This window comes from Oryctolagus cuniculus, chromosome 13, assembly GCF_964237555.1.
Source record: "Oryctolagus cuniculus chromosome 13, mOryCun1.1, whole genome shotgun sequence".
NCBI classification, from domain to species: domain Eukaryota; kingdom Metazoa; phylum Chordata; class Mammalia; order Lagomorpha; family Leporidae; genus Oryctolagus; species Oryctolagus cuniculus.
The window spans coordinates 38,004,297-38,019,550 of NC_091444.1; the positions used below are offsets into that span (position 1 = coordinate 38,004,297).

Sequence of the window (15,254 nt, forward strand, 5' to 3'; positions counted from 1 at the left end):
TGGAACATTTGCACATATGTAATGAGATACCTTAGGGATGGGACCCAAGTCTAAATACTACCTTCACTTACACACATGGCCTGAATGTAACTTGATACAATGTTTTAGCACACCAACAACGCATCAGGTAAAGTCAAGTGTAAAATGTTTCACTTGTGTCATGTTGGTGCTCAGAAAGTTTCAGATTTTAGAGCATTTTGGATTTCAGACTTTCAGATTAGGAATGCTCAATCTGTATTGAGATCTCCCACCCAAGTACTAACTAGGCCTGACCCTGCTTAGCTTCTAAGATCAGATGAGATCAGGTGCGTTCAGGGTGGTATGGCCATAGACTGTATTAAGATCTAAAACCAGGGTTCAGCATTGTGGAGCAGCAGGTTAAGGGGCTGCTCTGGATGCTGTTTTGAGTCCAGGCTGCTCCACTTCCCATCCAGCTCCCTACTAATGTGCCTGAGAAAGCAGCAGAAGATAGCCCAAATGCTTGAGCCCCTGCACCCACATAGAAGACCCAGATGAAGTTCTGGGTTCCTGGCATCGAATGGACCAGCCCCAGCTGTTGTGGAGTGAGCCAGCAGATGGAAGATCTCTCCCTCTGTCACCCCCACCCTCCACCTTTCAGATAACTAAATAAATCTTAAAACAAGAAATGTTTATCCATAAATGCCTGGCAGCATTTAAAAGGAGGCTTTTTCAATGCCAATCTCAGATGAAAAAACAAAGCATTCTGTTTATTTGGGGATAAATCAAGACATCTTTTCTCTCCTTTTCAAATTTATTTAGATAGGGTTCAAATTGTGATTATATCCTCAATGTAACACACCTCAGGCTACTTTGCTCTCAATAGCTCATAAACAATCCAGAAGTAAGTAATGAACTAAAGATATATATGTAGTTAATTCTTCCCCTGCCAACTATTTTGTAAGTTTGATGTTGGCACACTTCCTTCTAAACCAAGCCCTGCTGTTTTGTAGGCATAGGTCTTACCCTACATAAAGTTACTACACAGTAGCTTGCCATTTGCTTCTCTCTGCTTGGCACTCTATTTTTAAGATCCACCCATGATGCTCTGAGTACAACCAATCCACTGCTTCTAGTTCTTTCCTTTCCTTTTTTTTTTTTTTTTTTTTAAGATTTATTTTTTTAAAGAGTTAACAAAGAGAGGTAGGGACTCAGAGAGGTCTTCCATCCACTGGCCCACTTCCCAGATGGCCACAACGGCTGAGGTTGAGCTCCTGACGCCAGAAGCCAGGAGCCAGGAGCTTCCTCCTGGTCTCCACATGGGTTCAGGGGCCCAAGGACCTGAGCCATCCCCGGCTGCTTTCCCAGGTACTTCAGCAGGGAGCTGGATCAGAAGTAGAGCAGTGGGACACGAACCAGCAGCCATACAGGATGCCAGAGCCACATGCCAGAGCTTTAACCCGCTGAGCCACAATGCTCACTCCTAGTTCTTTCCTTTTCACCTCCCACTTTGCTATGGAAGTGTAGGCAAGAACTACCCTGAGTGAAGGCAATCAAAGTTAAGAATATTCATTCATTCACCCAAACAATATTTATTAAACCCTGCAATGTGTCCAACGCTGAGTTAATGTAAGAAGAACAAAAGTGGAGCCCACAAAGCTCACAGAACAGTGAATTTCCCCAAGACACAGCCCAGGTCCAGCGAGAACTGAAGACAGCCTGACACAGCATGTAAGCAGCCAATGCAAGCAGGAGGTTGACAAGCAGGAAGAGAACATGGGCAAGACAGACAAAACCCAGCTCGCCATCCTGACTACAATCCTGGCACGGGCTGGACGCAGGAAGGGACAGATCAAGTCTCAACCCACCAGCCCCAGACATGCTGCAAAACTTGCAACAAAGAAACTCGTTTCATACGCACATAGTGAGGGCAACGCTGGGGCAGCAGAGTGGGTCATCGGGCACGAAATGCAACAGGCGACAACTTGCTGTGGGCAAAAGGAAGGAATCACATCTTCAGCCCACAGAGAACCCTAACGCAGATTCCTTTAGGATCCTGTAAGAGGAAGTACACAGACCCTCCCAGGATTCCAAAGGCAGGCTGAAAAGTCAAGGGCAAGCAGACACTCCTCCATGGCACATGGAGCCAGGCGCTCCACCACGGCCAGTGAAGTATTTTAAACACAGACATGTTTGGTGCTCTGTCTTTCAGTCATTTGTACTATGTGGCAAACTAGACTAAAAATTCTGGAATGGATAAGTATCACTGAGACAAGCAGGTTGAAACCCACTAGGCCAGACTACATAAAGAAACGTGGCTCAGGGCTCAGGGGTTTGCATGCAGTCCGGTAAGAGAATGCAGTCTGGAAGAGTTCTGGGTGGGGGAGTCACGGTGCTGGTGCAGAGAGACCACTATGGAAGCAGTGGACGCATGAGGGGAAGGTGCAGGGAACAAGTAAGACTAAGACTAAGTGAGGGGTGCAAATGAGAGCACTGCACCAGTCCAGGCAAGAGGCTGCACAAAGCAGAAAGGAGCCCCAGGCCTGGAGAGAGGGCACTAAGTCACAGGGAACAAACAGCGGGCAGAGGATGAAAGGAAGGGAAGCAGGATGAACGCCCAGGTCTCCTGCTGTGGAGAGCAGCGAGCAAACCCACCAGGGAAAGAGCCCGTCTGCAAACCATTACCCAAAATAGCTACCCTTGGGGCAAGTGCTGTGGTATAGCGGGTGAAGTTGCCACCTGCAGTGCTGGCATCCCACATGGGTCCTGGTTCGAGCCCTGGCTGCTCCACTTCTGATCCAGCTCTCTGCTGTGGCCTGGGAAAGCAGTAGAAGATGGCCCAGGTCCTTGGGCCCCTGCACCCACGTGGGAGACCCAGAAGAAGTTCCTCGCTCCTGGCTTTGGATCAACACAGCTCTGGCCATTGTGGCCAACTGGGGAGTGAACCAGCAGATGGAAGATCTCTTTCTCTCTCTTTCTCCCTCTCTCTCTGCATCTTCTTATCTCTGTGTAACTCTTTCAAGTAAATAAATCTTAAAAAAAAAATTGCTTCTGGGGCCGGCACTGTGGTACAGCGGCTTAATGCCCTGGCCTGAAGCGCCAGCATCCCATATGGGTGCTGGTTCAAGACCCGGCTGCTCCACTTCCTGTCCAGCTCTCTGCTGTGGCCTGGGAAAGCAGTAGAAGATGACCCAAGTCCTTGGGCCCCTGCACCCACGTGGGAGACCCGGAGGAAGTTCCTGGTTCCTGGCTTTGGACTGGCGCAGCTCCGGCAGTTGCGGCCATCTGGGGAGTGAACCATCAGATGGAAGACCTCTCTCCCTCTCTCTCTCTCTATGCCACTCCTCTCTCTGTGTAACTCTTTCAAGTAAAATAAATAAACCTTTAAAAAAAATTGCTTCTTTCCAGGAAATGAACCAATTTTCCCAAAATTGCCCGAGTATTCAAACTAGCAGCTTCATCTGGATGTTTTGACACTGGCATGGAGAGACCTAATGCCAGCTTTGACTTGATTTTTCCTAGATCTGTCTACTTTGTAACTGTCAGGAAAAGGGAAATACAAATAATATAAAAGCACAGAGATTGAATAACTTTGTAATGGAAAAACATAGAAGTCTCCAGAATAGTTTAGTCATGTAAGAGTGTTCTAAGGGGCCAGCTCTTGGCTTAACAGGTTAAGCTGCCACCTTCAACACTGGCCTCGCATATAGGTACCAGTTTGAGTCCCACCTGCTCCTCTTCCAATCCAGCACCCTGCTAATGCACCTGGGAAAGCAGTGGAAGATGGCCTAAGTACTTGGGCCCTTGCACCCACGTGGGAGACCCGGATAAATTTCCTTGATCCTGGCTTCGGATCAGCCCAGCTCTAGCCGTTGCAGTCATTTGGGGGAATGAATCAGCTGATGGTAGACCTCTGTATCTCCCTCTCTCTGTAACTCTGCCTCTCAAATAAAATAAATAAATCTTAAAAAATCATTGTTCTAATGCATTTATTATGGATTCCTAAGAAATCTGAACACCTCATTCAGGTTTCTTTTTTTTTTTTTTTTTTTTTTGACAGGCAGAGTGGACAGTGAGAGAGAGAGAGACAGAGAAAGGTCTTCCTTTGCCGTTGCTTCACCCTCCAATGGCCACCACGGCCAGTGCACTGCAGCCGGCGTACTGTGCTGATCCAATGGCAGGAGCCAGGTACTTATCCTGGTCTCCCATGGGGTGCAGGGCCCAAGCACTTGGGCCATCCTCCACTGCACTCCCAGGCCACAGCAGAGAGCTGACCTGGAAGAGAGGCAATCGGGACAGAATCCGGCGCCCCAACCGGGACTAGAACCGGGTGTGCCGGCGCCGCAAGGCGGAGGATTAGCCTAGTGAGCCGCGGCGCCGGCCTTACCTCATTCAGTTTTAAAGAACCAGAAGGCTTCCTCTCAGCCTGAATGTTTTAATTTTACTTTTTAATTGAAAGACAGACAGAGGCAGAGAGATTTTCCATCTGTTGGTTTACTCTCCAAATGCCTTTATCAGCCAGGAGTGGGCCAGGCAGAAACCAAGAGCTGAGAAACCAATCTAGGGCTTCCTATGTGCATGGCAGGGGTCCAGGTACCTGAACCATCACCTGCTGCCTTTCGTGGTGCACAGTGCAGGATGCTGGAAGCAGAGTGGACTCAGGGCTCGAACCCAGGCACTCCAATGTGAGACCTGAGGGTCCCAGCAGCATCTTAACCACTGCACCAAAATCCCACCCTCAAGTGTAAATTTAAATCATTCTCTGGAGCTCCTCAGTTCTCTGATGATATGATTTAGTTTCTCTTTAGTCCCAGAGAAGGTGCTCATGGCTACAGCTACAGGAGTGACCTCTGCCCTGGTCCTATTTCAACCCTGGGTGAGTCTTCCTGCTTCTTCACTCACTTCAGGGCTTCCAAATGTCACCAGGACAAGTTATTAGAACAGGTGACAAATCGTGTTAAGTTCACCGCCCAGTTCTTACTATCAGCAGGCCTGCAGTGTGGTAAAAGAACCCTTGCATTCACTTCCACAGCGATGTTCTAAGCCCCTCCCACTCCTGGCCAACTTCCCAAGTCCCACTGGGCCCCTTGGAGATCCATTCCCCACACAGCAACAGAGTGAGCTTTTCTATAAAGCAGATGGTGTCACATTTACTACCTGGAGCTCCTGTGGCAGCTACCAGTGCGCCGGCCCAGACAAACCCATAAGCTGGAAGGTCTTCAACTCTGCTCTTCCCACTCTCTCCTTGCTATCAACCTCGAAGAGCCTCTGGCCCAGTCCCTGGGAATCCTGCAACTTAAAATGCTCCACCCACAGCTAAAATGTTTCCTCTCCAGCCATCCAAACTACAGCAGCTTTCCCTATCACATTACTCCCCAAATCCCACTTAGCGCTCATGCTTCTCTTCATTGCTTATGGTCGGTCCCCACACACACCCAAACTCCCCAGTAAGCTCCATGAAAGGTAAGCTCCTTGAAAACTGTCCTATGGCTCTTAGAACACTGCCTGGAACACAGTGGATGCCCCAAAAAGGCCATCCAAAAATAATCATCCAGTCAGTGAGAATGAACAGCAGTAATTAACATGATTTCATTCCAAATCTGCCACTAATTTACCTCCAACAAATTCCTCTGCCTGCTGAATCACCACCCGCTGCACAGCCCAGGAGCTACGAGTGGAGCATCATCCCTGCACGCCACTTTGACGAGCCTTCAGGTCATTGCCGCTCCAAGCGGGCACTTGGCCATGGTGAGGATGACTGCCATCTCCCGGCACTGGTCATGCTTCCCTGCACTCAAGGTCTCCCAACATGCTCGTTGCACTTCAGCCATTCTCCCCACGTTACAGATACCACCTCCAGGAAGGTGCAGTCCAACACTCCTGAGTCAGGGGTTAATTAGGACGCTCCTTCTCTTTCCCTGTAGATGTGGGAGCCCTGTGATCTCTACGGATGGGGAACAGAGTCACTGAGATGTTGCTTTCACACAGGGAAAGGTAAGCATCTCCATTTATATCACCTGAAATGACAAAACAACTATTTGCCAATTTCCTTGTCCAGTTTGGATTTAAATAGGGGAAGATGTCTTCAACTTTTTCTACTTCAAAAATAATTATTGTTGACTATGAGAACAGGTATTTGAAGTTACATCATGGCTACCGTTTGCCATGTCAAGTATACAAAAGGGAGTCTGACCCAGGAAGCCACAATCTTTTTTTTGGACAGGCAGAGTGGACAGTGAGAGAGAGAGACAGCGAGAAAGGTCTTCCTTTTCCATTGTTTCACCCCCCAATGGCCGCTGCGGCCGGTGCACCGCACTGATCTGAAGCCAGGAGCCAGGTGCTTCCCCTGGTCTCCCATGTGGGTGCAGGGCCCAAGGACTTGGGCCATCCTCCACTACACTCCCAGGCCACAGCAGAGAGCTGGACAGGAAGAGAAGCGACCGGGACAGAATCCGGTGCCCCAAGCAGGACTAGAACCCGGTGTGCCGGCCAGGCAGCCACAATCTTCAACAGAGCATGTATCTGCAGGAGGACCTGCTTCAAACTCATTTCTGCCAGTGACCAAGAGCAAATTACTTAAATCCTCGGGGCTTCTTATTCCAGCTCTGTTGCATGAAAATGGGAAAACCAACTTCACAGTGTAATAAAGAGAGATTAGTTGGGAGGACCAAGCTCAATCCCTGTGCACAGTTTTAGGCACACAAAGGGACTCTGAGGGGATGTGCCTTCACCTGCCCCTAGGAGGGCAGTTGCAGAACAGGGCATGGGACCCCCTACTTTACATATAAATTGCCCATTTTACTGTGGAAGACAGGTAAATTGCCTTAATCTTTTATAAATTATTACCACTAGTAGTTAAAATTGTTATTCTAGAGGCCAGCATTGTGGCACAGCAGGTTAAACTACCACCTGCAACACTGGGCACCAGTTCCTATCCAGCTCCCTGCTAATGCACCTGGAAAAGCAGTAGAAGATGGCCCACGTGCTTAGGCCCTGCCACCCTCATGAGAGACCTGGACAGAGTTCCAGGTTCCTGGCTTTGGCCTGGCCCAGCCCCAGCCGTTAAGACCATTTGGAGACTGAACCAGCAGATGGATCTCTCTCAGGGCAGGCACTGTGACATAACGGGTAAAGCTGCTGCTTGCAACCCCAGCATCCCATATGGGCACCAGTTCCGAGTCCCAACTGCTTCATTTCCTTTCCAGCTCCCTGCTAAAGAGCTTGGGAAAGCAGCTGAAGATAGATGGCCGGAGTGCTTCAGGCCCCTGCACCCATGAAGCTCCTGGCTCTGGTTCAGCCTGGCCAAGCCCTGGGGCATTTGAGACCATTTGGGGACTGAACTGATGGAAGATCTTTGTCTTTCCTTCTCTCCCTGTAACTCTGCCTTTCAAATAAATAAATAAATCTTAAAAAAGAAAGAAATAAATAAAGGAAAGGAAAAAGACCTCTCTATAACTCTGCCTTTCAAATAAATAAAATAAATTTTTTAAAAAAATTGTTATTCTATAACAGTTTCTTCATGATGGTTTTTAACTTGTCTACACTTGTGCCTTAAGGGATTTCTGGTTGAAATGTTTGAAATTGAAATGAAGTAGTAGTACTAAGTTATAAATGTGATTCTAGAGAATAATTGATATACGCATTTCAAAAGTAAAAGATCAGCACCTACTGGTCAAATAAACATTTTCATTACTAATCTAGTTCTATTATCATCTGAATAAATCATCTGTTTCTGAATATATTATGTAGAAAAAGGTTAAACATGACCGCAGTTGCTAAATCTGTAAAGCTACTCTCCCTGCCCACCAGCTAATAATGTTTAGAATTTGCATTTCTTTGATAAGACCATTTTCTTTGGTAAGACCTTAAGCAAAGTGTTCTAAGAATCCCTGCCTCCTTAACACTCTGTGTTCCTAAGGGCCGTGCTCCTGGCCTGTCCCAGTAAGATGGAGAATTTTCGCATCTCCTTTACAATCCAACCGCAGTACACACTTCATACACACTTCCATCATCGGTGTTTTCTTTTCCCAGTTACATCTGATAAGAAAATTGTTCTGTTCATTACCTAGCACATCATCAAAAGAACAAGTATTTAAATAATGTTTGACTGGATTAAGTGGCATGAGCTGAGAAGAATCCTCTGGATTCCTAAACCCTTATGTCTCATTCTTCTTATTCTTCCAGATACCTGGTAGAGGAAGGTGGTGAGAGGTTTCTAACTCACGGTGACAAACCGTGCTAGCACAGGCTGGCTCACAGCTCTCCTACTGGAGCTAGACAGGGGCTGAGCAACACAGGAGCTTCAAGAAGCATTCAGCATTAAATTAGCTTTAGAAAGACTTTTCACAGAGTGCCACACATTGTGGTAGATTACCAAAAGAGATAAAGGTCTACAGTATTCCTTAAAAACTCCAGGAAACAATGCTGTGCTTTGTTTTCACTGTTGGGATAAAGGGATGAAGAGAAGGAAAACAATTCTTCCTCCTAAAAGCAATGTATAAATAAAAGACCTTCTGCATCCCTGCCAGACTAAACACTCTTTAATTTTTAAAATATAAGCAGGCATGTATTTATGCATATTTCTTTTAAAAATCTACATTTAGTTTCACTGAAAATACACAAATTTTCAAAAGTCTTCAGCTTTAATTAATACAGCCTGAGTCACAAGACAACAAAGCTAACTACAGCACATGAAATGTGAGACAGTTTGCACATTTTTAAAAATAGATTATTGGTTTAATAGCCTTTGGGAATTACAATTGTGTAAAGACAGAAAACATCTTTACAAACTTAATCTACACCTTCTTTTGGAATAAAAACTGATCTAAGCTACCTTGCTATATTTTTACTCAACAAAAAACAATTTTTTCAGAACACAGTATAGCCATATAAAGTTTCAAAATACAATTTCAGTTTGGGAAGTATGTGCAAATAAAACCATGTGTTTTTAAACGCTTTAAAGTCAAGTCTTTAAAGCAAAAGTGAGGGCAGAGCCGCACAGTGGAAGCGGGGGCCCATTAAAGCAAAAGTGAGGCTACTGGTCTTCTAGCTGCACAGACAGCACAGTTACCTTCAGAAACAAATTCCCTGACCAGGTGTCAACCTGCTAAAAGGAAATACTGCAGTAGCCAATATTTTTGTTCTAGACTCCACAGTTGAAAGCTCAAACGATCAGACTTTATTACATCATAAAACAGTTAGAAATAATTATGTCTCTACAGCAGTAAAAAGATAAAATGTCATACATTTAAAAATTAAGCCATGATCAGTTCAACTGATCATTTTAAATACATAATAATTTCCTTGAAAATATTATCTGTATAAGGGCTCCATGATGACATTCTGTTGACTTATAATATAGTAGCCACAGGGGCCGTCATTGTGGCATAGCGGGTAAAGCCGCTGCCTGCAGTGCCAGCATCCCATATGAGCACCAGTTTGAGTTCCAACTACTCTGCTTCCAATCCAGCTCTCTGCTATGACTTGGGAAAGCAGCAGAAGATGGCCCAAGTTCTTGGGTCCCTGCACACACGTGGGAGACCCAGAGGAAGCTCCAGGCTCCTGGTTCCTGGTTCTGGATTGGCACAGCTCCAGCCATTGCGGCCATTTGGGCAGTGAACCAGCAGAGGGAAGACTGACTTTCTCTCTCTGCCTTTCAAATAAATAAATAAATAAATAAAAATCTTAAAAAAAATACAGTAGCCATGAGGTATGTATGGCTATTTAAACATAAATAAAATTAGTGGGGCCAGCATTGTGGCACAGCAAGTTAAAGGCCTGGCTTGAAGCACCAGCATCCCACATGGGCGCTGGTTCTAGTCCTGGCTGCTCCATTTCCGATCCAGCTCTCTGCTATGGCCTGGGCAAGCAGCAGAAGGTGGCCCAAGTCCTTGGGTCCCTGCACCCACTTGGGAGTCCCGGAAGAAGCTCCTGGCTTCCGACTTCAGATCAACTCAGCTCCAGCCATTGCGGCCATTTGGGAAGAGAACCAGCAGAGGGAATCTCTCTCTCTCTCTCTCTCTCTCTGCCTCTACCTCTCTGTAACTCTGTCTTTCAAATAAATAAAAATAAATCTTTTAAAATAATTAGTAATAAATTATAATAAAATTAAATAAGTTTTTTGAAAGTTCAGTTCCACAGTCCATTGCAAGTACAGTAGCCACACGTGGCTGGTGACTACCATACTGGACAGCCAGAAACAGAACATTTCCCTTATAGTTGGGCAGACACCAAACAAATGGCCTCATCTACCTCTAAGTGAAATAAGCAAATTCTAGCCCTCTGGATGTCTGTGTGGCACTGGGGAACACTGTGAGTTCTGTCTTTTGTGAATGTATACCGTATCAGCAACAGGTACAGTTATTTTTTTATTTTTTTAATTTTTTTTTTTTTTTTGACAGGCAGAGTGGACAGTGAGAGAGACAGAGAGAAAGGTCTTCCTTTTCCCGTTGGTTCACCCCCAAAGTGGCCACCATGGCTGGCGCATTGCGGCCGGTGTGCTGCGCCGATCCAAAGCCAGGAGCCAGGTGCTTCTCCTGGTCTCCCATGTGGGTGCAGGGCCCAAGGACCTGGGCCATCCTCCACTGCACTCCTGGGTCACAGCAGAGAGCTGGCCTGGAAGAGGAGCAACCGGGACAGAACAGTGCCCCGACCGGGACTAGAATCCGGTGTGCCGGCGCCACAGGCGGAGGATTAGCCTATTGAGCCGCGGCGCCGGCTACAGTTAATTTTTATAAAACTATTATCTGAAAAAACAGTGAAACCCTTTGAGTTAGTCAAGCTCTTTCATTAAAATAGTTTTGTTTGAATCTAATACATAAGATATCTAACGTAATTTTCAATGATTAGAAACATCTGCTTTTGATACCGCCTCCATCTGATCCTCTATCCAGTGAGTGGATCACTAAAGGCCACACTTTCAAAGTGCAAATAAGCCTTTCTTCAGTGAACAAAAGTCAGACAGTGTCAAGTATGAAAGATCAATTAGTTTCTCCCCTTCAAGTTACAGAAATATCATAGAACCAGAGATATTAACCATGGCAGGTAACTGAAAATGAGAGTAATTATCACTCCCCTGCCTGCAGTACCCTATCATTACCTCTGTTGTGATCCCCAGCGCTTGCCTATTTATTTTTAGTTAGCCTACTAAAGTCATCTTCTACTGGTTTTGGGTACAATTATCACTTCACATCCCACATAAAAGAAACCAACAGATTTGGTACCAGTTGGTGAGAAAACACACGAACACAATTTATTTGCACATTTTTAATATAATGAAGTCTAAATAGAAAACTCTTATCTTCACAATGCCTTTAAAAGCAGATCAAGGCGGGGCCAGCACTGTGGCCACCACTTGCAATGCTGGCATCCCATATGGGCGCTGGTTTGAGTCCCAGCTGCTCCTCTTCTGATCCAGCTCTCTGCTGTGGCCTGGGAAAGCAGTAGAAGATGGCCCCAAACCCTTGGGCCCCTGCACCCATGTGGGAGACCTGGCTCCTGGCTTTGGACTGGCATAGCTCGGGCCATTTCGGCCAACTGGAGAATGAACCAGCGGATGGAAGACCTCTCTCTCTCTGCCTCTCCTTCTCTCTGTGTGTAACTCTGACTTTCAAATAAATAAATAAATCTTTAAAAAATTTTAAAATAAAAAAAAAAGCAAATCAAGGGGCCAGCATAGTGGGTTAAACTACCGACTGGTTTGTGTCTGGCTGCTCCACTTCCAGTCAGCTTCCTGCTAATGCACCTAGGAAAGCAGCGGTGTACAAGTGCTTCAGCCCTGACATCCACCTGTGAGACCTGGAAGAACCTCCTGGCTCCTGGTTTCAGCCTGACCCAACCCTGGGTACTGCAGCCACTTGGGGAGTGAACCAGCCAATGGAAGATCCTCACCCCACCCCCATAAATATTTCAAATAAAATAAATAAATCTTTTTTTAAAAAAAGGAAAAGAAAAGAGGGGCCAGCACTGTAATGTAACAGGTAAAGCCACCGCCTGCAGTGTCGGCATCCCACATGGGTGCTGGTTCAAGACCCAGCTTCCCTATTTTTGATCCAGCTCTCTGCTATGGCCTGGGAAAGCAGAAGATAGCCCAAGTCCCGGGCCCCTATACCCGCGAGGGAGACCCAGAAGAAGCTCTTGGCTCCTAGCTTCAGATCGGCCCATCTGACTGTTGCAGCCATCAGATGAGTGAACCAGTGGATGGAAGATCTCGCTCTCTGCCTCTGCCTCTCTGTAACTCAGCCTTTCAAGTAAATAAATAAATCTTTAAAAAAAAAAAAAAAAGCCACTCAAGGAATGAGCTTAATGCCACAGAACTGTACACTTCAAAAATGGCTAAAATGGTTAGTGATATGTCTATTTTAAATGTTTTAAGAAGTTATCAAGGCAACTGCCTACACTCTGAGATTACCTTTTTTATATTAAGCATAATGCTTTTCCTGACAAATTGGAATTTTTAAAATAACAAAACAAAACTTCACTTATGCTGGAATGAAGATCCAAGCACATTAAAAAGTTGGAGAAATATGTTAAGATAAACTTTTATTAAGTATCCAAAATATTTCAGTATAAAGAAACATAACATGAGGCTGCTAAATGAAACATTATTTCTGAGGCACAAGAACCTCCAGTTTAAACAATACAGTGTTGCAAACTGAGGAAAAGTTTTTTTTATCTTGGACCTATTCAGAACTACCCAATTAATCTCCCTTCCCTCACAAACAGCAACTCTAATCCTCAAAACCATCCTAAGAGCTGGGTACTATCATCATCCCGGTTTTACAGACAATGAAACTGAGGGACGAGTCATTTGAAACAAAACAAAACAGGATCAGCCATTAGCCAAGAGGCTAGGACACAAGCATCCCATACCAGAGGACCTGGGTTGGATCAGAGCTCTGGCTCCTGACCAGTTTCTCACCAATGCAGGCCTTGGAAGGAAGCGGTGAGGACTCAAGAAACCGGGCTTCTGCCGCCCATGCTGGGGCCCTGGATAGCATCCCTGGGCCCTGCATCGGACCTGTTCCAGAGCCCGCCACTGTGGGCCTTTGAGAAGCGAACCAGCTTTCTCTGTGTGTCTCTCTGCCTCTCAAATTAAGAAACAAATCCCTATATCACTAAAGGACGTAGCTGAGCGAAAACTAAAGTGTTAGACAGCCAAACTGCTGAGTCTGTGCTAAGATGCAGAAAGGCAACCAGAAAAACCACACCACTAAATCGAATTCAACCTCAAGAGCCACAGAACTTTTTTATGAATTCTGATCATCTGGACTGGAGTCGGAAGAAGGAAAACCTCCCTAGGTTTTAAAGAAACTCTAAAGGATACCTTGACATAAAACTGATCTTTAAGGAAGAAACCAGATTGCAACAACCAACACCTGTCCTTTTGCTGCTATTTTCCAGGAAAAATTCAGACAACCTGTAAAAGTTAAACCACGACAAAGAAACGTAAACGTATGGAATAAAAACCTTAACAAAGCTTTCCACCCATATCCAGAGTACGTATTTGAATACTGGGCATTCCCATCCTCAACCAAACTTCATACCAGATAGTATGCTAGGATGCAGAACGCTTATTAACACTTCCAAATTCCCTGAACCCCAACAGAACAGCCTATCCCACACCGATCCAACTTTTGTATCCGTCCCGTTCGTGCTGTGCCCTACCGAGGCACAGCAAGGGAGAGAGGAGACAGCAGGTTACACTCCCGCCGCCTGACCGTAAATAAACTAATCTTGTCCCGACTCCACTCCACAGATGTTGTAAGGACTGTTCCTCTGAACAAGTGAACGCACGGACGGGATGCCTGCCAACGCGGGCCCGCTTCGGTGGCACACGCGTGAGCAGCCCGCACCTGGACGCTGCGGGAGCCCCTGCGACCCCTCTCGCGGGGTCCGGCCACGCGCGCCGCCGCCGGCCGGGAGCCGGGCACCGGGGTTGCCCTGCGAGCCGAAACTTCACAGACAGCACTAAACCAGTTTCCACCGAGATGCTTCGACACAGCTCCCACCGCAGGTCTCAGGATCGAAATTCGATTACGGCCACGGCACAGGCTCCCTTTACAAGTACGCGTGCTGCACGCCAGTAAAAAGTTTAAAAATAAACAGCCAACGCAAGGAACAAGGTTCACGAGTCCCCTAGTCCTGACCTTCAGGAACCGCAACAGCAACAAAAATCAGGCAGGGGAAGTTGGAGGGGCTTCTTACCGCCGCTCCACTCACTTCGGGGCGGCGGCGGGGACCCCAGGGCGCCCGCGACACCCGGCCCCGCTCCCCGCCCGCGACCCCGCACGCTTCCGGCCCCCGCCCGTCCGCTCACCGGCATCATCTTGGCTCCGAACTGCATGGAAGCGGGCGGCCAGACCGCGCCGCGGCCGAGCTCCAGCGCCCGCGGGCCGGGGTGCGGGGGAGGGGAGCGGAGAGTCCGGCGGCCGGGAGGCGGCGGACCTGTTGCGAGGCGGCGGCGCGCCGGTCCTCAGGGCCGTCCCCGCGGGCTGAGGCGCCACCGAGCCTCAGCGAGGCGCACGCCCCGGCAGGGCCCCCCCGGACGCGGCTTTGTCTCCTCAGCGCTCGCGACCGCAGGGGCTGCCTCCTCCGCTCCGAAACCAACTAATCCCGGCCCGGCCCCGCGGAGCCCGCGCCGGCTCCGCCCCCGGCCGGCCCCGCCCGCCGCCCGCCGCGCGCCCAAGGGGAGGGGGCCTCGGGCCCCGGAGAGGCGCGCGCCTGCGCGGACGCGCGGCGGCGGCGTGGGAGGCGGGGGCCGGCGGCCTCTTCTTTCTTCGCGCGGGGCGGGAAGTGCAGCCGGGGGCGCGCGGCCGGGGGCAGGGGTGCGCGCCTCCGGGACAAGCGAGGCGAACCGGGGTACTGGGAGGCGGCGCCTCGGGAAAAGAGGGTCATGAAAGACGCGAACGGAGGCCGAGGCTGCGGCTGTTTCCTACTCGGCAGTTCCCGGCAGAAGTGCCCGGGGGTTGAACCCTTCGCCTCCGGGACCGCGGCTCTGGCGTCGGCGAGGCCGGCCCTGTGCCGACAAAATGGAGACGCCTGCCGCGGGTCCCGAAAGTCTCGGTGAGAGCTCTCCACTCGGTTGCCTTCGTCCACTTTGCCGTTGTCCACGTCGTAATTCAAAACTCCAAGGTTACTTGTTTAAAGTAAAATAAATAAAAAGGGGACCCTGCCAAAATGACTCAAGCGGTGGATTTTATGTTGTGTGTATGTGGCCACGATAAAAACAAGACAAAAGGCTTAAAAACGTGAAAAGCAGCTGTGTGTGGCGCTTTTCCCCTCTGGAGTGTCGCCCC

The 15,254-nt window shown here is 48.0% G+C and overlaps 1 protein-coding gene across 1 annotated transcript in view; it reads right to left on the bottom strand.

Moving 5' to 3' along the window:
- TP53BP2 (tumor protein p53 binding protein 2) overlaps positions 1-14,615 on the bottom strand; it is a gene marked incomplete in the record, with an annotated part of 51,441 nt that extends 36,826 nt beyond the window's left edge. Inside the window, 1 exon segment of the mRNA XM_070055374.1 lies at positions 14,276-14,615. Coding sequence (XP_069911475.1) covers positions 14,276-14,302 — 27 coding nt within the window.
- Between the last annotated feature and the right edge of the window lie 639 nt (positions 14,616-15,254).